At 46.4% G+C, this 22,441-nt stretch overlaps 1 protein-coding gene across 5 annotated transcripts in view; it reads right to left on the bottom strand.

The window, feature by feature from the left end:
- Window positions 1-22,441, bottom strand: part of VWA3A (von Willebrand factor A domain containing 3A) — an 80,260-nt gene that overhangs the window by 1,050 nt on the left and 56,769 nt on the right. For 3 of the 5 annotated variants that reach the window (XM_049904356.1, XM_049904357.1, XM_049904355.1), the window contains 14 exons: window positions 18,270-18,344; window positions 17,890-18,034; window positions 17,246-17,441; window positions 14,957-15,027; window positions 12,472-12,624; window positions 10,954-11,044; window positions 9,979-10,092; window positions 9,340-9,437; window positions 8,175-8,312; window positions 7,090-7,198; window positions 6,654-6,794; window positions 4,018-4,162; window positions 2,653-2,797; window positions 613-716 (listed from right to left, as the gene is read on the bottom strand). In XM_049904356.1, coding sequence (XP_049760313.1) covers window positions 705-716; window positions 2,653-2,797; window positions 4,018-4,162; window positions 6,654-6,794; window positions 7,090-7,198; window positions 8,175-8,312; window positions 9,340-9,437; window positions 9,979-10,092; window positions 10,954-11,044; window positions 12,472-12,624; window positions 14,957-15,027; window positions 17,246-17,441; window positions 17,890-18,034; window positions 18,270-18,344 — 1,633 coding nt within the window. In that variant the 3' untranslated portion in view covers window positions 613-704. Of the gene's footprint in view, window positions 1-7; window positions 74-262; window positions 361-592; window positions 717-1,992; window positions 2,145-2,652; window positions 2,798-4,017; window positions 4,163-6,653; window positions 6,795-7,089; window positions 7,199-8,174; window positions 8,313-9,339; window positions 9,438-9,978; window positions 10,093-10,953; window positions 11,045-12,471; window positions 12,625-14,956; window positions 15,028-17,245; window positions 17,442-17,889; window positions 18,035-18,269; window positions 18,345-22,441 lie in introns of those variants that run through there. The other 2 variants (XM_049904359.1, XM_049904358.1) reach the window with 2 other exon arrangements.

Genomic DNA, 22,441 nt, shown 5'->3' with positions numbered 1-22,441 from the left:
CCCTTACCTGAGAATGCTTCTCTATAAAGGAGCAACCTTTGGTTCCACATCATTTTTCTTCTGGAGTTGGGATCTAGTAGATAGGAGATGAAGGAATATGGTCCCCCTGATGCCCAGACTTCTGGGCCTGGCAGGGAGAAGCAGGGCAAGGGCTCTTGGGGCAAGGGTGCCATGACTAGGGTAGGCCCTGTCTTGATGGACCCCCGGGTCTGGGTGGGTTGGAGCCAAGGGGTAGGTGGGAGGGGCTGCTTGAAGGGGATACCTGAAGGACTGGGCCTGCCAGAAGAAGCTTCTTGCTTTGGTGATCTCCTGGGCCAGTCTCTTTAAATCATCTCCTTCAAATAATGGCAAGACAGGATCCTTGAAAAAGGGAAATAAGTGTGAATTTGAATCCATTAAATGACTGGATGGGACGTGGAAATCCAAAATCTCAGGAGAAGAATCCTAGAGCTAATTAAACACAGCCTTCCACTCAGTGCAGGAAACCTTTGTCTTACAAGAGAAGCAGGGGTCTTTTTAGTTAGAAGGAAACAACTACCTGTTGACATTTTGTTGAGCCATTTCAACAGACCAGAGCAACTCCACAACCTACCCTTTCATCAATGAAGCCTTTGGTCAGCATGCCATGAATTTGGAAGAGTGTGTCCTCCCCAACAGGACAGTGATAGCGCCCCCTGGTGAGGGAGGCCAACTTTCTCAGGAATTCAACTGCTGCCCTAGTGGGGAGAAACAGAGGGTTCCATTAGACAACCAGTTCCCCAGGCAAGTTCCCCTGAGCCCTGGGTCCAGGGGGAGCTTAAGTATGTTAGATTTAAGATAAATTGTCCTGGTAATGGAACTTAGGTCCTGAGGCTCTGTGCCATTAACCATGGTTTGCATCCTCAAGCCCACTTTCCCAGCCAGCTGCTCCTAAGTGAAGGGGGCTCACCATGTTGGTGTCCCATTTAGCCTGGATTCCCTCAAAGAACATGGCCCGCACATTCCAGCCCCCATTCATTTATTGGACATTTATCCAGTGCCTAAAAAAAAAAAAAATTTTTTTTTTTTTCACTATGTGTTGGGCCAGTGAGGGACATGGTCTGATCTTTATGGAGCTTTCCGTGGACTGCCAAAAGAACAAAAAAATCTGTCTTGGAAGAAGTACAACCGGAATGTTTCTTAGAAGCAAGGATGGTGAGACTATGTCTCACATATTTTAGACATGTTATTAGGAGGGATCAGTCCCTGGAGAAGGACATCATGCTTGGTAAAGTAGAGGGTCAGCAAAAAAGAGGAAGACCCTCAACAAGATGGATTGACATAGTGGCTGCAACAACACGCTCATGCTTAGCAACAATTGTGAGCATGGCGCAGGACTCGGCAGTGTTTCACTCTGTTGTGCACAGGGTCGCTATGAGTTGGAACAGACTCAATAGCACCTATCAACAACAACATGCTTTAGACAAGGAAAGCCCTAAGTTTCTACTGTAACCACAGTTTTTAATAATGTTATTATTTAATAATTTTTAAATAGTTTTAATGTTTAGTAATAATATTAAAGTTTTTCTGAATCTCTCTTATCTAACAAATATTCTTCTGTAGCAATCTTTTATAGAAATAGCCATAACAATGCTACATTAATCTGTTATGTTTTCGTCTCTAACTTTTCCCTAAGTATTTACAAATGTGCTTCCAAGAAAAGGTTGTGAGGGAGAATAAAACATGACTGGGTGAATTGGTGACAATCCGTTTCCCTGCTGGAGAAAGTCAGAGAGCACCCTGTTGATGGGCAGGCTAGGGGTGGAGAGAGGTATTTCCACCCTGGGGTGTAACACCTGCACAAGGGCTCTAGGAAAACAATGCATCTCCCAATGTCTAAGTCATAGGATCTGGGCCCAGGAAATGTCAGTGTCTAATGTGAGTTCCTGGATTAGGTGAGGCAGCTCAGACTCTCCCCTCAGACATGTGGCCAAGTGAAATGTAAAAAAACTCGGCTGACTCCTCCGTGCTCACCTGTCTGAGCAGCTAAAGGAAATGGTGTGCACTTTCACGTCTCTTTTCTCCTTGAGTTTTTGAACTTCGCTTAGAATAAGGCTGCAGCTTGTGTCTGGCTTCCCATCGGTCAGCAAGTACAATCCTTCCACATCGGGAAAACTGAAAGCTTTCTGAAAGAGCATGGGAAGGTTGGCTGGCTCAAGGGCAGGGGCTAACCAAAAACCAGTTGTTGTTGAGTCGACTCCAACTCATGGCAACCCCATGTGTGTCAGAATAGAATCACTCCATATGGTTTTCAATGGCCTTTCTTCCAAAGTGCCTCTGAGTGGACTCGAACCTCCAACTTTTTGGTTAGCAGCCAATTTTACGTTAACCATTTGCACCACTCAGGGACTTGTGGGGCTAACCAGGAAGGGCAAAAGCCATGGCCCATTTCCTACCTGGTTAACCCCAAGCAAGTCACTTAACCTTGCTGAACCTTTGTGTCTTCATCTACAAAGTGGGAACCATGAGAATCCCTCTCTCACTGGGTTCTGGGGAAGATGAAATAAGTGTGAAAAACACTTTGTAAATGCTAAAGTGCTTTGTAAATTCTAAAGCATCATGCAAATGGAAGGTGACCTTCTTAATATCAGTATAGGTGATAGTGTGGGGACTGGGCTCAGTGGTGGAACTTGCCAGTAATGCTTGCAAGACTGAGGTATTTCCCTGAGCTTCCAAGTGGGTCACCCATTGCATAGCTTCATGGCACGCTGCATCTGTGGTCGCCACCAGGGTTTCCTGCCATGGTTGTAGGCCCTCTGCAAAGCTGATCAGGTTAAAACTGGGGAGAGAGGAAGAGGAGTGGGAGCAGAGAAGGAAAGAAAGAAATTAGTTAGAACAGACCAGTCTACACTGAATTTCAGTGAGGTGATCTTAGTGAGGAGCCCTGGTGGCTCAGTTGTTAAGAGCTTGGCTGCTAACCAAAAGGTTGGCAGTTCAAATCTACCAAGCCACTCCTTGGAAACCCTATGGGGCAGTTCTACTTTATCCTGTAGGGTTCCTACAAGTCGGAATTGACTTGATGGCAATGGGTTTGGTTTTTTTCGTTTAACCTTAGTGAGGACTATTCACTTAATCTCAGTGAAGACCCTTGCAGAGAGCCCTGTGGCCTCTCAGGGAAAGGGCTGTGGGCTCTGTAGAATGAGAAAATACACAGTGAAGATTCTGGATGCAGGCAGAAATAGATTTAAATACCAGCTCAGCCACTGACTGGCTATATGATCTTGGGTAAATCGCTTACCTCCTTTAATCTAGCTTAAGCTTTAACTTCTTTGAATCCTACTCTCTTTGTCTGGAAAATGGGGGTACAATAGCAATATCTCATAGGGCTGTTGTGAGGATTGAATCAAATCATGAGTTAAAGTGCTTGGCACAAGGAAAGAACTCAATATGCGCTTGCTGTTGTTGTTGGGTGCCATTAAGTCTTTTCCAATTCATACTGATCCCATGTGACAGAGTAAAACTACTCCATAGGCGTTTCTTGGATGTAATCTATACAGCAGCAGTTCACCAGGTCTTTTTCCCGGGGAGATGCTGGGTGGGTTTGAACTGCCATCCTCTCAGTTAGCAGCTCAATATTTAACCATTTGCACCACCAGAGCTCCTTAATAAATGTTTACTCTTATTAAGGCAAGAATGAGTCCCAGCCTAGGGCCAGAGTCTCCTGGTGTTCCCTTACTGTGGATCTTTCTGGGTAGAGAACAAACACATGCCCCCCTTGAACAAACACATGCCCCCCTTTTTAAAAAATGAAGTTCAACTGAAATGCACATTTCAAGGCCACAGTGGCTCTGCTTGCAGTTGCCCCTGGGCCTCAGATGGATTTCTAAGATCTGCTTTACTTCTGTAGCAGAATAGTGTTCCTTTTGGCTCAAATCAGCTATTCAGAAGAGATTTCAGAAACTTCCAGGCCTGCTGGAACTGCGAGGAGGGAAGGGCCTTGGCCAGGGAAGCCCAGAACCAGCCCTTCGATCTCTCTGAGCCCACGCCTCTGCCTCCTACCTCTTGCAGTGCTTCCGCAGCTGCTCCCAAATCAGCAGAATCAGCTCTGTCTTCACCTGCTGCAGGTAGGGGCCCATAGACCCTGATGTGTCCAGGAGGATGCATACTTTGCTCTCCAAAATGGCGCCAAACAGTCGGCGGCTCCCTGCTCCGAGGTGGGTGGCAACAGAGGCAGGAAAGGAGTGAAGGGTCTCTCCTCCTGGGTGGTTTTCCTCACTGTATCTATCAGATCCCTGGTTTTGCAACACCTGCTGCCTGAGTGATAACTTATCAGATGTCAACCCATTAAGAGGAGTCTCTGGGTGTTGCAAACGGTAAGCGCTTGGCTGCTAAGTGAAAGGTTGGAAGTTTGAGTCCACCCAGAGGCACTTTGGAAGAAAGGCCTGGTGATCTACTTCTGAATAATCAGCCATTGAAAACCCTATGGTGCACAGGTCTACTCTGACACACATGGGGTTGCCATGAGTCGAAGTCGACGCCATGGCAACTGGTTAGTTCACTGGGAGATGGTCTCTGTGGTGCTTTTGGAGGGGGCAGTGGCCCAAGGGCAGAGCGGGTCAGAGGATTAGTCTTTGAGAGATAGGGATTTCAGCACTGGTTCTACCTGTGGTGACTTGCTCAAGTGGTTATAATCTCCCTGAGCTTGAGTTTCTTCATCTCTAAAATTAAGTAGTTAGACTAATAGTGTCATAGTATTGTTTTGGGCTGGAAGAGATGTTAGAGAGCATGTGGTCAGTCAAGTGGTCAACAGAAATTAACTGAACGTCTGCTATGTGTTAGGCAAAGTATAATAGTAAACAAGAGTGGGTGCCTGCCCTCATGGAGCATATAGTTCAGCAAGGAAGACAGCTATTAAATGAATAATTAAAACTCTACTGAAGCTTCATCTACCCTGAGACAATGAACTAGATGGTGCCTGGCTACCACTACCGACTATTCGGATCAGGGCCCCAATAGTTGGACCCTGATAGAATGGGAGAAAAACGCGGAACAGAACTCAAATTCTTAAAAAGTCTAGATTTACTGGACAACTCCCTGAGACTACTGCCCTGAGATACTTGAACAGAAACTATCCTCTGAGGTCACCTTTCAGCAAAATAACAGATTGGTACACAAAATAAAACATAGTACCTGTGAGTACAGCACTCCATTAAAAAACTACATGAGAACAAAAGGTCAACAATTACTCTAAAGCAAAGATGAGAAGATAAGGGGGACAGGGAAACTAGAGCACTGGAAAGGGAACAACCAGAACGCAATTAAAGAGAACGCTGACACCTTGCGAAAAATGTAGCCGAACAGTTTGTGTAGAAATTGTCAAATGGGAAACGAATTTGCTGTGTGGCCTTTCACTGAAAACATAATAACGTTTAAAAAAGACAAAATCTGCTGAGGGCTACAAACAAGTGGATGGTGTTATGGGAACATGTAATGGAGAAAACTGAATCAGTTGGATGTAGGGTAGGGAGCAAAGAACCTACCACTGAAGCTGGAGATGAGTAACAGCCAAGGAAAAAGGTGGGGGTGTGGAGCTTATGGCAGATAGAGGGAGCAGCCTGTGAAAAAGCTCTGAGGAGGGAGGGCAGAGCGTGGCACGCTTGAGGAAGTGGAAAAAGCCAATGGGGAATAAAAAAAAGGTTGGCTGGAGAGACTCCTGGACAGAGGGACATGAGATAAAGCTGGAGAGGTTAAAGAGGCTATGAAAGGATTTGGAATTTATCCCAAGGGGAAACCAAGAGGGCTGGAGACTAGCCCAGGTGCACACAGACTGGCAGTGGTAGAGGTTAGATTCAAACCTATCCCTCTGATCCAGGCTGTAGTCAGGCAACCTCTAATCCTAGTCTGGCTCCACCAGCTAAATGGAGGTAACACACAGGAAAGCCAAACAGCAGAAAATGCTATGTCCAGGGCAGGGCCTGTTCTCCACTGACGCCTCTGGGGCCTCATTGGAGGCAGGAGGGAAAAATGGAAAAGCTGCTGCAAAAGGGACCTACTCCCGGGAAACCTGGTAGGCTGAGCTGGCTGGATCCGCTGCCAGGAGCCTCCTAGGACTCATCTGGCGTGTGCTCTGGCCATGCTCATGTCAAAATGAGGACGAGAGCAAAATGGCTACATGCTTCCCCCTGAGGCATGGGGGAAGTTCCATGAGAATACACAGACAGCCACAAATGGCCTCCTGATCCATTTCAGGAACCAGACAGTGGAAGCACTGCAAGCCACTAAGGCCTGTCATTTTTACCTCTGAAACCTCCCTAACTCTACACACTTCGTTCATCTCCACCAACGCTACCCTTTTCCACCTGTCCTCATCTTTCATATAGGCCACTACTAGATCACCTTGATTCCACTTCATCCCTTCAACAATTTATTTTCCACACAGCAACCAGAGGGATTATTGCAAATGCTAACTTGATCATATAACCCACTTTCCCTTTATTTAAAACATTTTAATGGTAATGGCGTCCCATTGCTCTTAGGATAAAGAACAGAGTTTGCGCCATGACCTCATCTCTCTAGGATGGCCTCATTGATACTATCCTTCATTCTTAGCCACACTGGCTTCCTTTCAGCCCTTCTACCTCACCACAAGGCCACCCTTCACACCTTCCCTTCCTGGATGTGACTAAGGGACTCACCTTCTAGAGGCTTCCGTGAAGGTAGAGATAGAGAGGGGAACCTTCCCTTCTTTACAAATAGCACCAAGACCCCTTCAGGAGGAGAGTTAAGCTCACACCCAGAGGAAGGTAGGCTGGGAATTGAGAGATAGTCTGAAGAACCTAGTCCAAGATCCAGATGGGAGAGCATTTAGGCTTTGGGGCCTGAGAGGGTTCCTGGGGTGATAGGTGAGGTAGCCTTGATTTATAGGTTCTCTATGGCACTCTTTGGCCTATGCACCGCCTCCCTGTGACCCAGCCCTCGACAAACAGTACCATGCTGGACTTCTGCACCCACAAACCATTTTGTACCCAGATGGTCATTCTGACCTGACAGCTCCCGAGTCCCTGGCCTGGGAAGGACTGACCCGGGGGTCCCTCATGCCCTTCTGCCCTCCACAACAGCAGGTAGGCTCACCAGACAGCAGCCACTGCAGCCTCTGGACATAGCGCCTTAACACCTTGTCCAGGTGTGTGATGTACGTTTCGATTTCCCAGAGCGTCCACTGAAGGTGTCTTACCAGTCCCTGCATTAAGGCATGTGAAGGCAAATCCTCACCAACCACCCCCCATGAATTTCTCCATTTCCCCATCAACAGCCAGGAACAGCTTATTCCATTTGTGGTTAATCGTTTCCAAAACATCCATTAAACATACATTTTTGTGTTTTTAACATTTAGTAAACTTAGAAAATTTTTTGTTTTCATTAAACCATCAGAATTTATGGTTCTAGGAAGGAGTAGGGGATTTGGGATGATGGCTCTGGGCAAATGTGGTCACTGTAATAATAAAATGCATAACATCTCCACCTTTAAAATAGAAAACCGTTAATGCCAAGTCCCATGGTAGGTGTGATGTCCACAAGTTGGAAACTAAGATTGCCTTGGATGGAGAGAGGGCAGGTTTATGAAACTACCATAAAAGTCTTCTGGTGGATAATTTAAATCTGGTGGCTATTTTTAGCTTTGCAGTTTCTCCTAATGTTGACAATGTAGTCTAAAGGGTAAGGAGCATAAATGGGGTCTTATAAAAAAGCAGGCTTAGCTTTTCATTTTGTTCTAAATGTACTTGTTCCAGGGCCAAAGCAATGTAAAAAATTACCCTCCAAAAAAAAAAGAAGGTTCTCTTGCTCTTTCCCTCCCCCTTTTTCTCTCTCCTGCCACAGCAATCATCTCACCATCCTAACAGGACTATGGCGATGTTTGGGGCATAGAGTTCTTACTGGTGACTACTTCAGCCATTGCCCTGTGCCCTCACTCCAAAGCACCTTCTAACTCAGAACGCTCTCCTCAGGTACAATGGGAGGTGGCTTTTCTTCCAGCGGGATTCCGCATCTCCCACTCCCCAAGGGCATCCCACTTTAGGGAGTGTGGAGGCCTTAACAGCAGGAACACGAGCCATGGCGTCATGCATTCACATGGGGTTTTCTGCGACACGCTATCCTGAGCAACTTGCAGCTGAGAAGAGGCATGACTTGGGGCAGGAAAAACGATTATGACTTACATTGATCTCGACGCTGGGGAAGACACTGCAGTGTTTGGCTGATGCCGACCCCTGTCCTGTCTTTTGATGAGTGCAGCTGGGACCAATGTGTCTGGAGATCTCCATCTTCAGTTTTTTGAGCCCATAATTGGCTACCCACTTTAAAATAAAGGAGAACTAATAAAGCCAAGAACTTTATCTCAGATAATTGAGACTTAATTGAATGACTGACTCCTCTCTGTAAACCTGATTTTTTAAATCGACCTCCAATGGTAGACCTGTGGGTTCCTAGGCCCTCACTGAGCATCCATTGCATGAAGATTCCTTCCCTGGTTATGGTCAGAGATGCACAAGATATAGGGGCACAGGAAAAAAGTTCACTGAGCTCCTATACTCCCTAGTCTAGTGGACATAGTTGCTTCCACAACATCCACTCCACCCTCCCCCACAAAATTTGGGTGAAAAGCCCTGATTGGTCTGAAGGTCAGACTCTAAACCAATCAGGATAATCCCAGTCTCCTTGCCCCAGTGATGGATACAAGAATGGGCATGCCCAAACCAATCAAAGCACAGCATTCAGGATTGGCCCATCCAGAGACAAGCTCCGGCTCTTATTGGATGCCTGTGAGAAGAAAGATGTTCTATCTATCTTGTGGATATAAACAAGGAGAGGGATTTCTGTGGCTTGCAAACAAAAGCACCTGATACCACGAAATGTACTTTCTTTACAAAATGTTCTCCAGTTGATCCTCACATCAGTCCTATTAACCCCTTACCATCGAGTCAATTCCTAGTGACCCTAAAGGACAAAGTAGAACTGCCCCATAGGGTTTCCAAGGAGCACCTGGTGGATTCGAACTGCCGACCTTTTGGTTAGCAGCCGTAGCTCTTAACCACTCCATCACCAGGGTTTCCTCAGTTTTTTATTAGATGAGTACAATTGTGCTCACTTTACAAACAAGGACACTGAGACTGAGGGTAGCTAAGTGACTTGCCCATGGTCACCCAGTGAGGAAGTGGCAGACCCAGGTTTCGAACCTAGGTCTATTTAACCCTTATCCCATCACCACATTAAGCAATCATTCTAAGTGGATTTGTTTTCATTCCCAAGGAGGCCCACCTTCCTACAAGTAATGGTTTGTAGATGGAATTACTGCCTGGTGGCATGTGCTGGTAGAGACAGTACCTCTTGGCTTGAACAAATTTTATCCTTTCTGGGCAACTCCATAGAAGATCTAGTCCTTCTTACACCCTTTCCCTGAGGGTACCTCTTGTACACTGAGCCTAGGAGAAACAGAGTGAGGTTACTGTGCGCCTCAAGGCCCAATTCTCCTCCCACGTTTCCCTTTTCTCCATCAATTTCCCTGTCAATCAAGTCAGTTGTACAATTCCTTAGGTGTAATTTGCTAAGAGGCAGAAAGGAAGGCTGTTAAGTGGAAGGCTGCTAAGGGGAGCTCCTTTTTCCATAGCATCAATGAACTGTTGTCTGGATGGGTACCATTTCACAGGAATTAATCAGGCTGGCTGACAGGAATCATCTCCACCCTTTCCCAATCGGCCTCAGAGCTCAGGACACTGCCCCTGCCTGAGCCTGAGTGTCGGCCGAAGGACCCCAGGGGGATCTTATATTCAATATTAACTTTTCTCATTCTCATGCCAGTGTCAAGGCTTCGTAGGCCCATTTCCCTGCCTGGGAGAACCAAGTTGTTTGAGGATGGGTCTGCTCCAGAGGGACCTCTTTCGCAGGGGGCCTGCTGACCTTACAGTTCTCACAGGGTGAGGGGCTGCCCAGACATTTGTGTCGGGGTTTATGCCCCCAACTTACCCACGTTATTCCCTGTATCTGTATAAAACAGTGAGAGAGATGCCTCTGCTTCCCGCGATTTTGTCTTCTTCCTCTTCCATTCTGTAGTCCATTCTTTCACTGACTGCGCTGGAGCTAGGGGACATTTGGCCTGTTGGCTGGAGCAGCCTTGTGGGTTCATGTCCTGCCTGGCTTAGGGACTTCTCAACTTCAGCTATGCTGTGTCCTGGAAGATGGCACTCCAAGGCAGCCTTGAGGTGCCCCAGCATCCCTTGATCTTGCCTGGATCGGCAATAGCTAGAGCTACCATGTACCAAGTCCTGATATTGGGCAGTACAAATGATTAATATGCACGGCTGCTAACCAAAAGATTGGCGGTTTGAGCCCACCCAGAGACACCTCAGAAGAGAGGCCTGGTGATCTACTTCTGAAAATTCATCTCCTCTGACACACATGGGGTTGCCAAGAGTTGGAGTTTATTCAACCGCAATTCGGGTGAAGGTATGTTGGTAAGTGCTTTCCATACACGGTCTCATTTTATCCTCACAACCTCCCCAGTGTACAGATGAGACAAGTGGGGCTCAGTGAATAAGAAGTAGACCCAAGATTCCAGCCTGGGTCTTGCTGACTTCACAAGCATGCCCCGAATCACTCTGCTATGCCTTTGACATTAGAAATTAGATACACGATCTTAGGTCCTATGAGCTGAGTACTTTCATAAAAATACTGGTGCCTTATCATAACCAACTGGCATGCTATCCTTAGTCTCTGAGCCGGAGTTTATCTGTAGAATGGGAAACTAATAGAGTACCTAGTGCATTGAATTCTTAGAGGCTTTAAATTGAACACTTTTAGCAGAAGGGCTGGGACATGATCAAGACTCTTAGTGACTCTCATTATTGATACAGGATTCACCATGGCACAGGGGCCTGCCCCAGCCATGCTTGTGCTATCCCTCCACTCCCCCTACCTAGTCTGGCCATGGCTGTGCCTTACCTGGTGAGGTGATTGCTTTGCCACTGAGTGGACGCCATTTCAGAGCTTTCAAGGGAGGACTCTTCTCTCTGTCAGAGTCATCTTTAATGGTCTAGAAAACAGGCAGTCTTTCCCATCAGTGGCCTGGTCTCTGTGGTGGGCAGTACCCCAGTCACCCCAGCCTCAATCTGTCAATTAAGAACCTTTGAAGAAAGGGGCTCAGGGGAGGCTCAAGGAGATGCCTCAGGACATGCCTGACCCATCTCCTACAGAAGATTCTGAGAGGACTCTAGGTTTTGAGGTGAAAAAGTACATATGTGTGTGTGTGTGTACGTGTGCGAGAGAGAGAGAATACGTAGAGAGCGCTAGGACAGCAGAGCGAATTTGCCAGAACTTTGTTCACCAGTTACCTGCCTTATTTCCTACCAGACAGGGATTTCTGGGCCTCCAGCATGACAAGCAACCATTCAGGTAATTTCTGCATCCCACTAGGCCTCTTGGCTTTAAGGGAGAAGCCCCTTTATTTCTGGGTATTAATGGAATTCAGAGATAGTTAAACGTCACCCAGAGCCTCATGCCAGCCGAGGAGACCTCTGGACCAGGTGCCATGAGAAAGTCCTGGGCACTGCGTCTCCGGGGAGCCTCTGGCCCTGTTTTCAGGAGGTCCCATTAGAGGCCTTGGCATGGCCTAAACTCCCCACATGGGGCCAGCTCAGGAACCATGGAAGTCCCAAGAGTAGGCCCTGGGATTCTGGGATTTCACCACAGACCACTGCACGGAAGGTAGGAGAGGGCAATGTATTTGGGCTAGCTCCCAAAACCTGGTGGAGTTCTGTGAACAAGGGCAGTTGCTGTGCGGACAGAATCCCCTGGGAGGTTTCTGCATTCAGAAAACCTGCTGTGTTCACAGGGATCTGTTGTCAGTGAAACACTGAAGAACTCACAGATCTCAGTGCCCCTTTTGCTCACGAGTGCTATTGATTCTAGGGTCTTTTCACTGTTACCCCTCTAGAGACTCCTTCTGATTGCTGAAAGTGTTTTAGGCAGGACAGATTTGGCAGGCTGTGAATGGAGATAAGTCCCTCACAGGCACAGGCCCTCCCCCAGGCTCTTGCTCTCATCGGGCCCCTGTTAAGTCATGGGCAGCAGCACCAAGAGCCCACTAGATGCCCCTGAGAGGCTCTTCAGATCAGACTCCTGCCTTACAGCCACAGATGCAAGGGTGGGTGCCCACGCCATGGAGCCCTCAGCATGGAGCTTAGAAACAAAGCTGGGATAACCAGATAGAACCAAAGGTGGATGTGGGAGAGGAGGCCAGAGGTGCCCCCAAAGCCGAGAAGCAGGTCCCCTGGGGCATTCCTTCCCCTGGAGGTCGGAGATGGAGGCACCCCGGGACACCCATCACTGAAGACCCTGCCCCCACCCCTGCTGACCCTGGGCCCTGGGGGGCTTAGCCTCAGCCACATTAAGATCTAGGAAAGACCAGGAGACAAGATGGAAACCAAATCCTCTACGTGTTCTCAGCGAGGGAAGTCAAACCGTTCTGGCCACGGAGGGGGCTGTGTGCTTGGGAGGATGGAGGTTTCTGGGCTGACTTCTTTGCTTGAGTGTCTTTCGCTTTTCTTTAGGGAGAGCAGCGCTTTCCAGTTCTTTTCCCGACTGGTTCTTCAGGGAGGCCACGAGTAAGGCACACTGCAATGGGGGTGGGCGTTAGCAGCACCCCGGCTGCTGTGTTCCTCCAGGCAGTGGACAGACACATACACACACATACACTCACTCGTACACACATACACACACTCATATAGACATATACACATGCACTCACTCACACACACAGATACAACAAACATGTACACACACTCATAAGCATACACACATACACATATACACATACACTCACTTAAACACACACATACGCACATACAGACACATGCAGACACACATGCAGACACAACACACACATGCACACATTCATACACACACATACACATTCATACACATGTACACACATACATATACTCACACACATATACACACACTCATATATACATTCATTCACTCCACACACACATACACATATGCACACTCACACACACATATAGGCACAACACGTATGTACACACACTCATACACATATACATGCACACACATACGCAAATACACATAAACACACACATACCTACAAACACACACTCACACACACATATACACACTTACGTGCACATATACACACTTATATGCACACACATACACTCACACACATGCACACGCAAATACACACATATACACGCATATACACACGCAGCAGGGAGGCTGGGTACCCTGGGACCTCTGGCATCCCCTGGATTCCTCTTTCTGCCTTTAGAGTGTGGCCTGGGGCTGAGAGCACTGCAGATAAAGGCTGTTAGTAATAATAACTACCATGTATGGAGGGCGTTGGGCTAATAAATGCCTGGTGCTCCTGAACCCTGTGCCAACAAGCTATGCCAGCTATGCCAGTGAGGCAGGTGCTATTGTTATCCCCATCTTAAAGATGAGGAAACCAAAGCTCCATGAGCAGAAGGGACTTGCCCTAGCGCCCACTGCTAAGTATGCAGAGGAGCTGCCATTCATACCGGTTGGGGGAGCCAGGGGTCTGTTTCCAACACCAGTGCTCTTCCTGTCAGACACTGTGTGCCCAGCAGCCACCAATGCTGACCTGTCAGCTCGCCATGTGCCCAGGCTGTCTCCAGACGCCAGCCAGACAGTGGTACAATACTTGGTTCCTTTTGTCTACAAATTTCTCAGTTGCCTAAAATGCTCTCCAGGAATTATTCTCAATCCCTGGGTGGCACAAATGGTTATGTACTGGACTGCTGAGAGGTTGGCTGTTCAAACCTTCCCAGAGGCACACTGGAAGACAGGCCTCGCTATCTGCTGCCAGAAGGTCACAGCCTTGAAAACCCTATGGAGCAGTTCTACTCCGCACACATAGGGTTGCCATGAGTGGGAATCGGAACTGACTCAATGGCAACTAACAACAACAAATTATTCTCAAAGCACTAGAAGACACCATTAAAATGCAAACAAGGGCTCTATGAAAGGTGGATGAAGCCATTCTTGTCCATTAACACCTTGTGAATGAGTTTATCAGATGAAGGATGGGACTGTTGGCACCTGAGGAGAGGGTGACAAAGCCCAAAAGAGGAGCTCTCTCAGGGAGGATGTCTAAGGCAAGTCTAAGGGAGCACAGGGGAGGGAAAGAACATGGAGACACGCTCCCTCACCTCAAGGAACTCACAATCTAGTTCGGACGATGAGTCCTTCCTGAGAAGGGATGTACTTAAAATGGGAGGCAGGCTGCAACTAGATAGACGGGATGGTTGCACAACATACACTTAATGCCACTGAATTGCATACTTTAAAATGGTAAATTTTATGTTCTGTGTATTTTAACCACACCCATTGCCTTCGAGTCAATTCCTAGACACAAAGACCCTATAGGACAGAGTAGAACTGCCCCATAGGGTTTCCAAGGTTGAGACCTTTATGGAAGCAGGCAGCCACATCTTTCTTCCTCAGAGTGGCTGGCAGGTTCAAACTGCCAACCTTTCAGTTAGCAGTCGGGTGCTTAACCACTGCGCAACCAGGGCTCCTTCTATTTTACCACAATAACAACAAAAGAGAAACTTAAAACATTATTTTTTAAAAAAGTGAGGCAGGAGGTGTCTCCTTCCCAGGCTCCTCCTGACTTGACCAGGGCCATCCACATGCTCTCTGTCTACTCCCAGGGCCTGAACTGTCCCAAATCTCATTCCTCAGCCCAGATCCTTTTTCTGACCTGGGACGGGAATAGCAAGTAGAGGAGACAGTGGGTGCAAAGGCCCTTAGATTAGGAGCGAATTTAGGAAAGAGCTTGATGCGTTCAGGAACTCAAAGGAGGCCAGGGTGGCCACAACATACAGACCCAAATCCAGTGCCTTCTAGGAAACACCAGTGTTTCATCTGAACCCTGGTTGTCAGTGGATCGGGACACTAGGCTCACCTTTTGGGAGTAGCTGAGAGCCTTTTCCATCTCAGACACGATGGCGTTGATGTCATCACTTTCATAAATGCCTGGAAACAAAGCACAAAGTCAGCGTGGGGAAGGGATGTAGTCCTGGCAGTGGCCATATGGAGGTGACTCCAGCCTGAAGGCCAGGGTGGGGCCTCCGTGGGCTGAGCTGACCAGTGACCACCGCTACACCATTCAGTGGTGAAGGGGACAGGCAGGGACAGTGAGGTTACCAAGAATGGGGCTGGCCTGGGGACCCAGTGCCCTGGCATCCAGCCAAGAGCTCTCAACTCCTAATATGAGTAGGGTTAGAAGCACAAGCCTTGCTACCCCATGAATAAAAACACGCACCCTGGAATTATTTAAAATAGCTAATATCTATAGGAAATATTGGTGGCTCATTTGAAAGGGACTAGAGTAAGAGGGGAAACCCTGGTGGCATAGTGGTTAAGTGCTACAGCTCTTAACCAAAGAGGTCAGCAGTTCGAATCCACCAGGCACTCCTTGGAAACTCTGCGGGGCAGTTCTACTCTGTCCTATAGGGTCGCTATGAGTCGGAATCGACTTGACGGCAGTGGGTTTTTTAGAGTAAGAGGCTAAGAACACAGATTGAAGCTGGTCTGCCCGGGTTCAACTTCCAGTTTTACCACTTACTACTTGTATGCTGGAAACCCTGGTGGCATAGTGGTTAAGCGTTACAGCTGCTAACCAGTAGGTCGGCAGTTCGAATCCGCCAGGTGCTCCTTGGAAACTATCGGGCAGTTCTACTCTGTCCTACAGGGTCGCTGTGAATCGGAATCGACTCGACAGCAGTGGGTTTTGTTTGTTTGACTTGTATGGTTTTGGGTAAGACAGTAAGCTCTCTATCTCAGCTTCCCTATCTGTGAATCTGGGATAGCTATAGTACTTATTTCATAGGCTTGCTGTGAGGAATGAATCATAATACACGTAAAACGCGTAGAACAGTGTCTGGCATTTAATAGCTGTTATATGTTGTTAGTTGCCATGGAGACGGCTCCAACTCATGGTGACTCCATGTATAACAGAACATAACGTTGCCTGGTCCTAAGCCATCCTGAGAATCATTGGTACGCTTGAGTCCATTGTTGCGACCATTGTGTATTTTGATTGCCTTCCAGCCTAGGGGGCTCGTCTTCTAGCACTACATCAGACAATATTCTGTTGTGATCCAAAGGGTTTTCACTGGCTAATTCTGGGAAGTAGATTGCTAGGCCTTTCTTTCTAGTCTAGTCTGGAAGCTCTGCTGAAACCTGTCCACCATGGGTGACCCTGCTGGTATTTGAAAGACCGGTGGCACACCTTCCAGCATCAGAGTCACCACAGTATGACAAACCGACAGACAGGTGGTGGAGCTGTTATAGAAGTGCCATTATTAGTAATAACCAAGAATAATAATTTAAATGTGCATGCCCGGCATTTTTTTATGGAAAGAAAGAGCCGGGAATCAGGGTCCTAGAGTTATAGCTGGGCCACGCCACTGTGTGTCCACAGGCACATCACATGCTGGGAGTCATTTCTTCATCTGTAAGTCGGGGAGGCTGGAGTGTACCAGTGTGTCCCAAGTCTCAGCCACTCCCATGTCCCTGTCACAATTTTTGCCTTATCTGCGTTACCACCTAAGCCATTATTTCCTTAATATATGTGTTTAATCAGTTCACTTTTTGTTTACTTGAAAGTATATTTTAAAAAGAAAATTTAGGTCATTGCTTACAGTGGCAAGCTGGTATTTTTCTAAGAAATGTTGAAACAAGCATGTAGCTATCACAATAAAAAAATGTTCCTCTGTGTACCACCTACAACGATCTTGTGGGGCCCCCTGTTATGAATACACCACCCTTTAGGAAACAAGAATCTAGAGGATCTTTAGGCCCCTTTTGGCTCTAACATTCTAAAATATTTTAAAGTGGTATGTGTTGCTAGGCTGCTGAACAGGTGTCAGTGGAGCTTCCAGACTAAGGTGGACTAGGAAGAAAGGCCTGGAAATCTACTTCTGAAAATCAGCCAATGAAAACCCTATGGATCACAACAGTACAATCTGCAATCGATGAGGGTGGTGCAGGATCTGGCAGGATTTCGTTCGATTGAGCATGGGGTCGTCATGAATCAGGGGCTGACTTGATAGCAGCTAACAACAACATGTCTAAATGTGGTTTTCACATACAACTTTTCTGGAATACGTCTACTGCATATGGGAGCTATGTTGGTACTAATACAGCTGACTGGGAAGAGAAGTGGAAGGGTCAGCCAACACTCACACACCTGTGTCTCCAAACCAGTGGAAGCGGCCGCCAGCAGCCCGGGTGGCCTCCCTGTAGGCGTTGGCTGTGTCAGTGCAGCTGGCATAGCAGGCAGGGGGTGTGCTGTCCATCTGTGGCTCACCCACGTAGAAGAAGCACACATTCAGCTGGAGGTCACAGCCCCCACAGGCCTCAGCCATGTAAGCACTCAGCGTGGGCTGTGGGGGAGCGGGAGAGCAGGAGAAACCCACAGCTATGGCCTCAGGTCAGTTCAGCCTAGTAATCTTTCCTGAGGCCCTACTGTGTACCCAGTCTAGCACTCAGCACTGAAGATAGAGATGAATGAGCCTGGGTCACAATTTCAACAACCTAATAGCGTGCGGCCTGGGGAGGTGCCCAGAGATCCTGGCTATTATTTAAGTGTGGTCTGTGGACCAGCAATAGAGACATCCCCTGGGAACTTGTTAGAAATGCAGACATTCAGTCCCGGCCTCGGATCTCCTTAATCAGAACCTGCATTTTAACAAGATCTCCAGTTAAGTTGTTTTAAAGTTTGAGAAGTGCTGGTTTAGAAAGTCATGCTGGAGAAACTAGTTGCTAGGCTTCCACCTGGGGGAAGATGTGGGGTCACTAAGGATAATGGGGCCCAGGACCCTGCCTACTCACCATGTCCTGGTCGGGGATGCCCCCAGTGAAGAGGTAGATGCCTTGGGATTGGTGTTTGTCTTTGTCCTTGAAGTCCACTTCCACTGCCTTCCGCAGGGCGCTGAGGACATTCCTGCTGCCCTGGCACCGAAGGCTTAGGGCCCACCTGGGGAGGCAGAGGAAGACGATGCTGAGGGAGAAAGCCACCTATGAGGCCACACAGGGAACGAGGGCTCATGTGGATCAGTGGTGTGGGGGAGGGCAGGGAGTGGAAAGCAGTTGTCTTCTGACTTCAGCCCACGTCTGGTGGAGGGCAGAGTCTCTAGTGAGCTACTTCCTGGCCGAGAAGATATAACACCAGCCAAGGCTGCACTTGGGCACAGCGTCAAGCAGTTACCTACCGCCAGGCGCTTTGTAGATTGTCGTGGCTCACAGGAACCATCTCAGGCCTCCAACTTTCAATTGTGCTTCCAAACCTTTGAAAGAACCAAAGAGGGCTTGTTCTTAGACAGGAGGCATGTCTACCCTGTGGCCCAGCTCTTTGGGCTCCCCAGGCTTCTAAAAGAAGCCCCCCAGGCTTCTAGGGGGGCAAAATTCTGATTACACCCCCAAAATGGAAGGATCTCACTGGCCTGGGCCAGTTATGGAATTTCCTTGCTCTTCATGGCATGTCCCAGCATACCCAAGGTGTGAACAGAGCTGGGCTGTTGACTGAGACGAGGCCAGGACCATCTTTAGCAAGCTTCCCATCTGCCTTGCTGACTGGAACATGTGCCCTCGCCCTTCTCCATGTGAACTTCCCCATCCCCCAAGGAACCAATGACACCACCCTTTTTTAGCACCGGTTCCCCTCATAATACACTTTCTGTTTGTACTATAGTTATTTTTTAAAAATATGCATATCTCATTTTTCCTGTAAGACAGCACTTAATGTGCTTGAGAAGAGGATTTATCTCCTGTATCAGGAAAAGGTGTCTCCTCTCTGATTTAAGACTAATTCCTCCACCTGGGCTCTTGATTGCATCATTGGCAATCTCTTCTGAGGCCTTGTCCCACGGTCATGTGTATGCACGCACACACACGCACACACACACACTCCCACTTGCCTCTACTTCCCTCTTCCCCATTGCCTTTCCACATGTTTAAGCCTTTTCACGCTTAAAAATAATTTCCTCCTACAAAAATGAAAATAAATTATAAAAAAATAATAACTTCCTCCTTCTTCAAATAGTTAAACATAGAATTACCGTATGACCCAGCGATTTTACTCCTAGGTATATACCCAAGAGAACTGAAAGCAGAAATGCAAACAGATACTTGCACACCAATGTTCATTGTAGCCAAAAGGTGGAAACAACATAAATGTCCATCAAAAGCTGAATGGATAAACAAAATGTAGTGTATACATACAGTGGTATACAGGTACCCCCCCTTCAAAAGTTTGCTTTATGCCACTTTTGCTTTTACGAATGACCTACATTAGTATCTGTTTTCACTAACTGAAAGAAATCCAAAGAGAATTTTCGCTCTTACAAAAAAAAGGGAAAAGAAAAATAGAGTTCAGTGTTTGTTTTGCAGCAAGCCATTAAAGAGGCAGCTGGTGCCCCGAGCAGTGAGAGCGGTGTCTCCAAGCTCCTTCCCCGGGAACTACACTCGGCACCTCTGCATCACGCCGCCATAGTGTTGAAAGTGTTATTTTAGGTTTTCTTTGTTATTTGGTATGATCTGGTAGGTTACTTTTGGGGTCTGGGAATGCTAAAACAATTTTCCCATATAAATTAATGGTAGTTGCTTCTTCGCTTTATACCATTTCGGCTTACAAAAGATTTCATAGGAACACTTTACTTTCGGATAGCAGGGGAAACTTGTCCTACTCAGCCAGAAAGAGAAATGAAGTCCCAATACATGCTACAACATGGATAAACCTTGAAAAGGTTACACTGAGTGAAATAAGTCAGTCACAAAAGAGCAAATATTATATGATTCCGCTTAGATGAAATATCTAGAATAGGCAAATGTAGAGACCAAAGTTTATCAGCAGTTATCAGGGCTGGAGGGAGGAGAAAGGGGAGAGTTACTGCTTATTGGATACGGAGTTTCTAGTAAAGGTGATGGAAAAATTTGGAAATAATGGTGACGGTTGCACAGCACGATAAATGTAATTAATGTCACTGTATTGTACATATAAATATTTTGGAATGGCAAATATTTTGTTATATATTTTTACCACAATAAAAAAATCAGAACAAAAAATTTCTGCCTTCACCCAAAATTCTCTCTCTTTTTTTTTTCCTCTCTCCCTCTCCCTCTTCTACTTTCTCTCCATCTCTCTCTCTTTCCTCTTTTCTCTTTATGGTCAAGCTCCCTGAAAAAACAGTATACCACCACTTCTTCATTTTCCTCTAGCTTATTCCCTCCTCAACCCATTGTGGTCAAGCTTTGAACTTCAGAGGTTCTCTGGTAAATATTAGCAATGACTTCTTTTTTCAACCCTCCAATGGGAAAATCTCTATTATTGTTTGATAGTAAATCCTTTTTTTATTATTTATAAAAATTCCAACAATATACAAGAAGAGAAAATTCCTCTAATTGGATCCCCCCAAATTCGGTTAACTATTTGCTCTACACTCTCTCAGATTTTTAAAATGACTATGTAAATATGTATCTTCAAAAAAGGAATTATACAATCTGTAGTTTTTTGTAGCACTTGTAACCTGTTTGTTTCCATTCATTGGACTTACTGAGGACATTTCTATATGTCTACTCACATTAACCTCTCTCATTCTTTTGAAGGGTTGCAGAGTGTTCTACTGTAAGGATTGTTTTACCAATGCCCTCTTGATGCTCATTCAATTTATTTCCAAATTTATATGTCTGCATTGACCATCCCTGTGCATTTATCTTTGCGCATTCATGTTAGTATTTCCGTAGGATATTCTAAAGGTTTAATCAAAGGAACAAAGACTATACACTTAAAAAATTCCATACAGAGAGCTATACCAAATTGCACTCCCATCAACAGTTTCTGAGAGAACACTTCTCCTCACATCATCACCAGCGTGGGCATTATCTATCTTTCAAATATTTGCCAATCTGAACTGAAAAAATTATATCTCATTGTTTTCATATCAGTGACCTCTATCACTACACTCAATGGATTCCTTCACTCCTCCCCTTTCCTTCTTTGCTTCTACAGGATCTGTCTCTGGGTCTTTCTAAAACCTTCCTCCCCTTGACTTCCTAACATCATTCTCTCATGATTTTCTTCTTGCCTCTCTGGCTGTTCCTTTCTTGTGTTTCTTTGGTGATTCCCTTTTTCTGACCTCCCTCCGAATGTTGATGCCTCCCAAGTTGTCTTTGGTTGTCTTCCGTCCCTCTTGAACCTCTCCACAGGCAAAACTCATTCGTTCCCATGTTTTCAACCATATAACCAAAAGGCTGATAGCTTTTAAACCCGTATTTTCTGCCTAGGATTCATCATTGGAGTTCCCAGTAAGACATCTCGTCTTGAGAACCCCCTAGGAATCTCAAGCTCTACATGTTTAAAACCATCTTCCCCTCCAAAGATCTACTCCACCAGGGACAGCTGCATCTCTTCTCCATTCCTTCATCCTCTACAGTCAAACAGTGATTATATTCTGTAGATTTTCACTCCCCAACACCTCTCATAGACATCCCTTTCTTTCCATTCCCATCGCCTTAGTTCACACCCAGCCAACACAAGTGCAGACTATCGCAATAGTCCCTAACTGTCTCCTTCCCTTCAGCATTCCACTTCCTCAATTCATCCTTCACATAGTTGCTTGAGCATTTGAAGATACAAACCTGATCATATTATCAACTTGCCTAAAATCCTTTAATGTCTATATGTTTCTACAGTGTAGGAAACTCTTGAGCATGGAATACATAAATCCTCCATCATCTGTTGTTTTTTTTTTTTTTTTTTGGTCATGTACAATCGCTCCTCCTCATCCTTGCCCTTAACTCCATAACAATACTGAACTACTTGCTGGTCCCCAAAGTTTCCATAGTACCTCACTCCTCTGTGCCTCTGCTCATGTTGTTTCCTCTACTCGGGATGTCTTTGCTTCCCATTGCCCCCATCATTCTCGTGTGCTAGGCAAATAGCTGTTCATTTGTCAAGACTCAGCTAAAGGGTCACTTCCTCTATGAAGCTTCCCGGACTTCACTCTACCCAGGCAGAATGGACTGATTCTGCCTTTGATTCCTCATTGTTCCAGATTCAGCCTTCTTCCTATTTCTACAGAAAACACTTAATAGCACTTATTTCTTAACACGCCTGTCTCCCACTACCAGGCCATAAGTTTCCTGAGTACAGGTATTGTGTGTATTCATGTCTGTATCCCCAATGTCAAGCACAGTGACTGGTATATGGCATGCTTTCAACAAAAGTTTGTTGAATGAATAAATAAACGAATGGACACATTCTCTAAAACTTTTCTCTAAGCATTTTTCTGTAGTATTTATTAGGAAAAGATTAGACTCTAGTGCAGAATAATATCTATCGCTGACTTAATAGGTTTAGAACATGCCCCACGTAATGGGAAGTTGT

This window comes from Elephas maximus, chromosome 12 (genome assembly GCF_024166365.1).
Source record: "Elephas maximus indicus isolate mEleMax1 chromosome 12, mEleMax1 primary haplotype, whole genome shotgun sequence".
NCBI classification, from domain to species: Eukaryota; Metazoa; Chordata; class Mammalia; order Proboscidea; family Elephantidae; genus Elephas; species Elephas maximus.
Note: the sequence above shows the minus strand (reverse complement) of the source record. Positions and strands in the feature narration are given on the sequence as shown.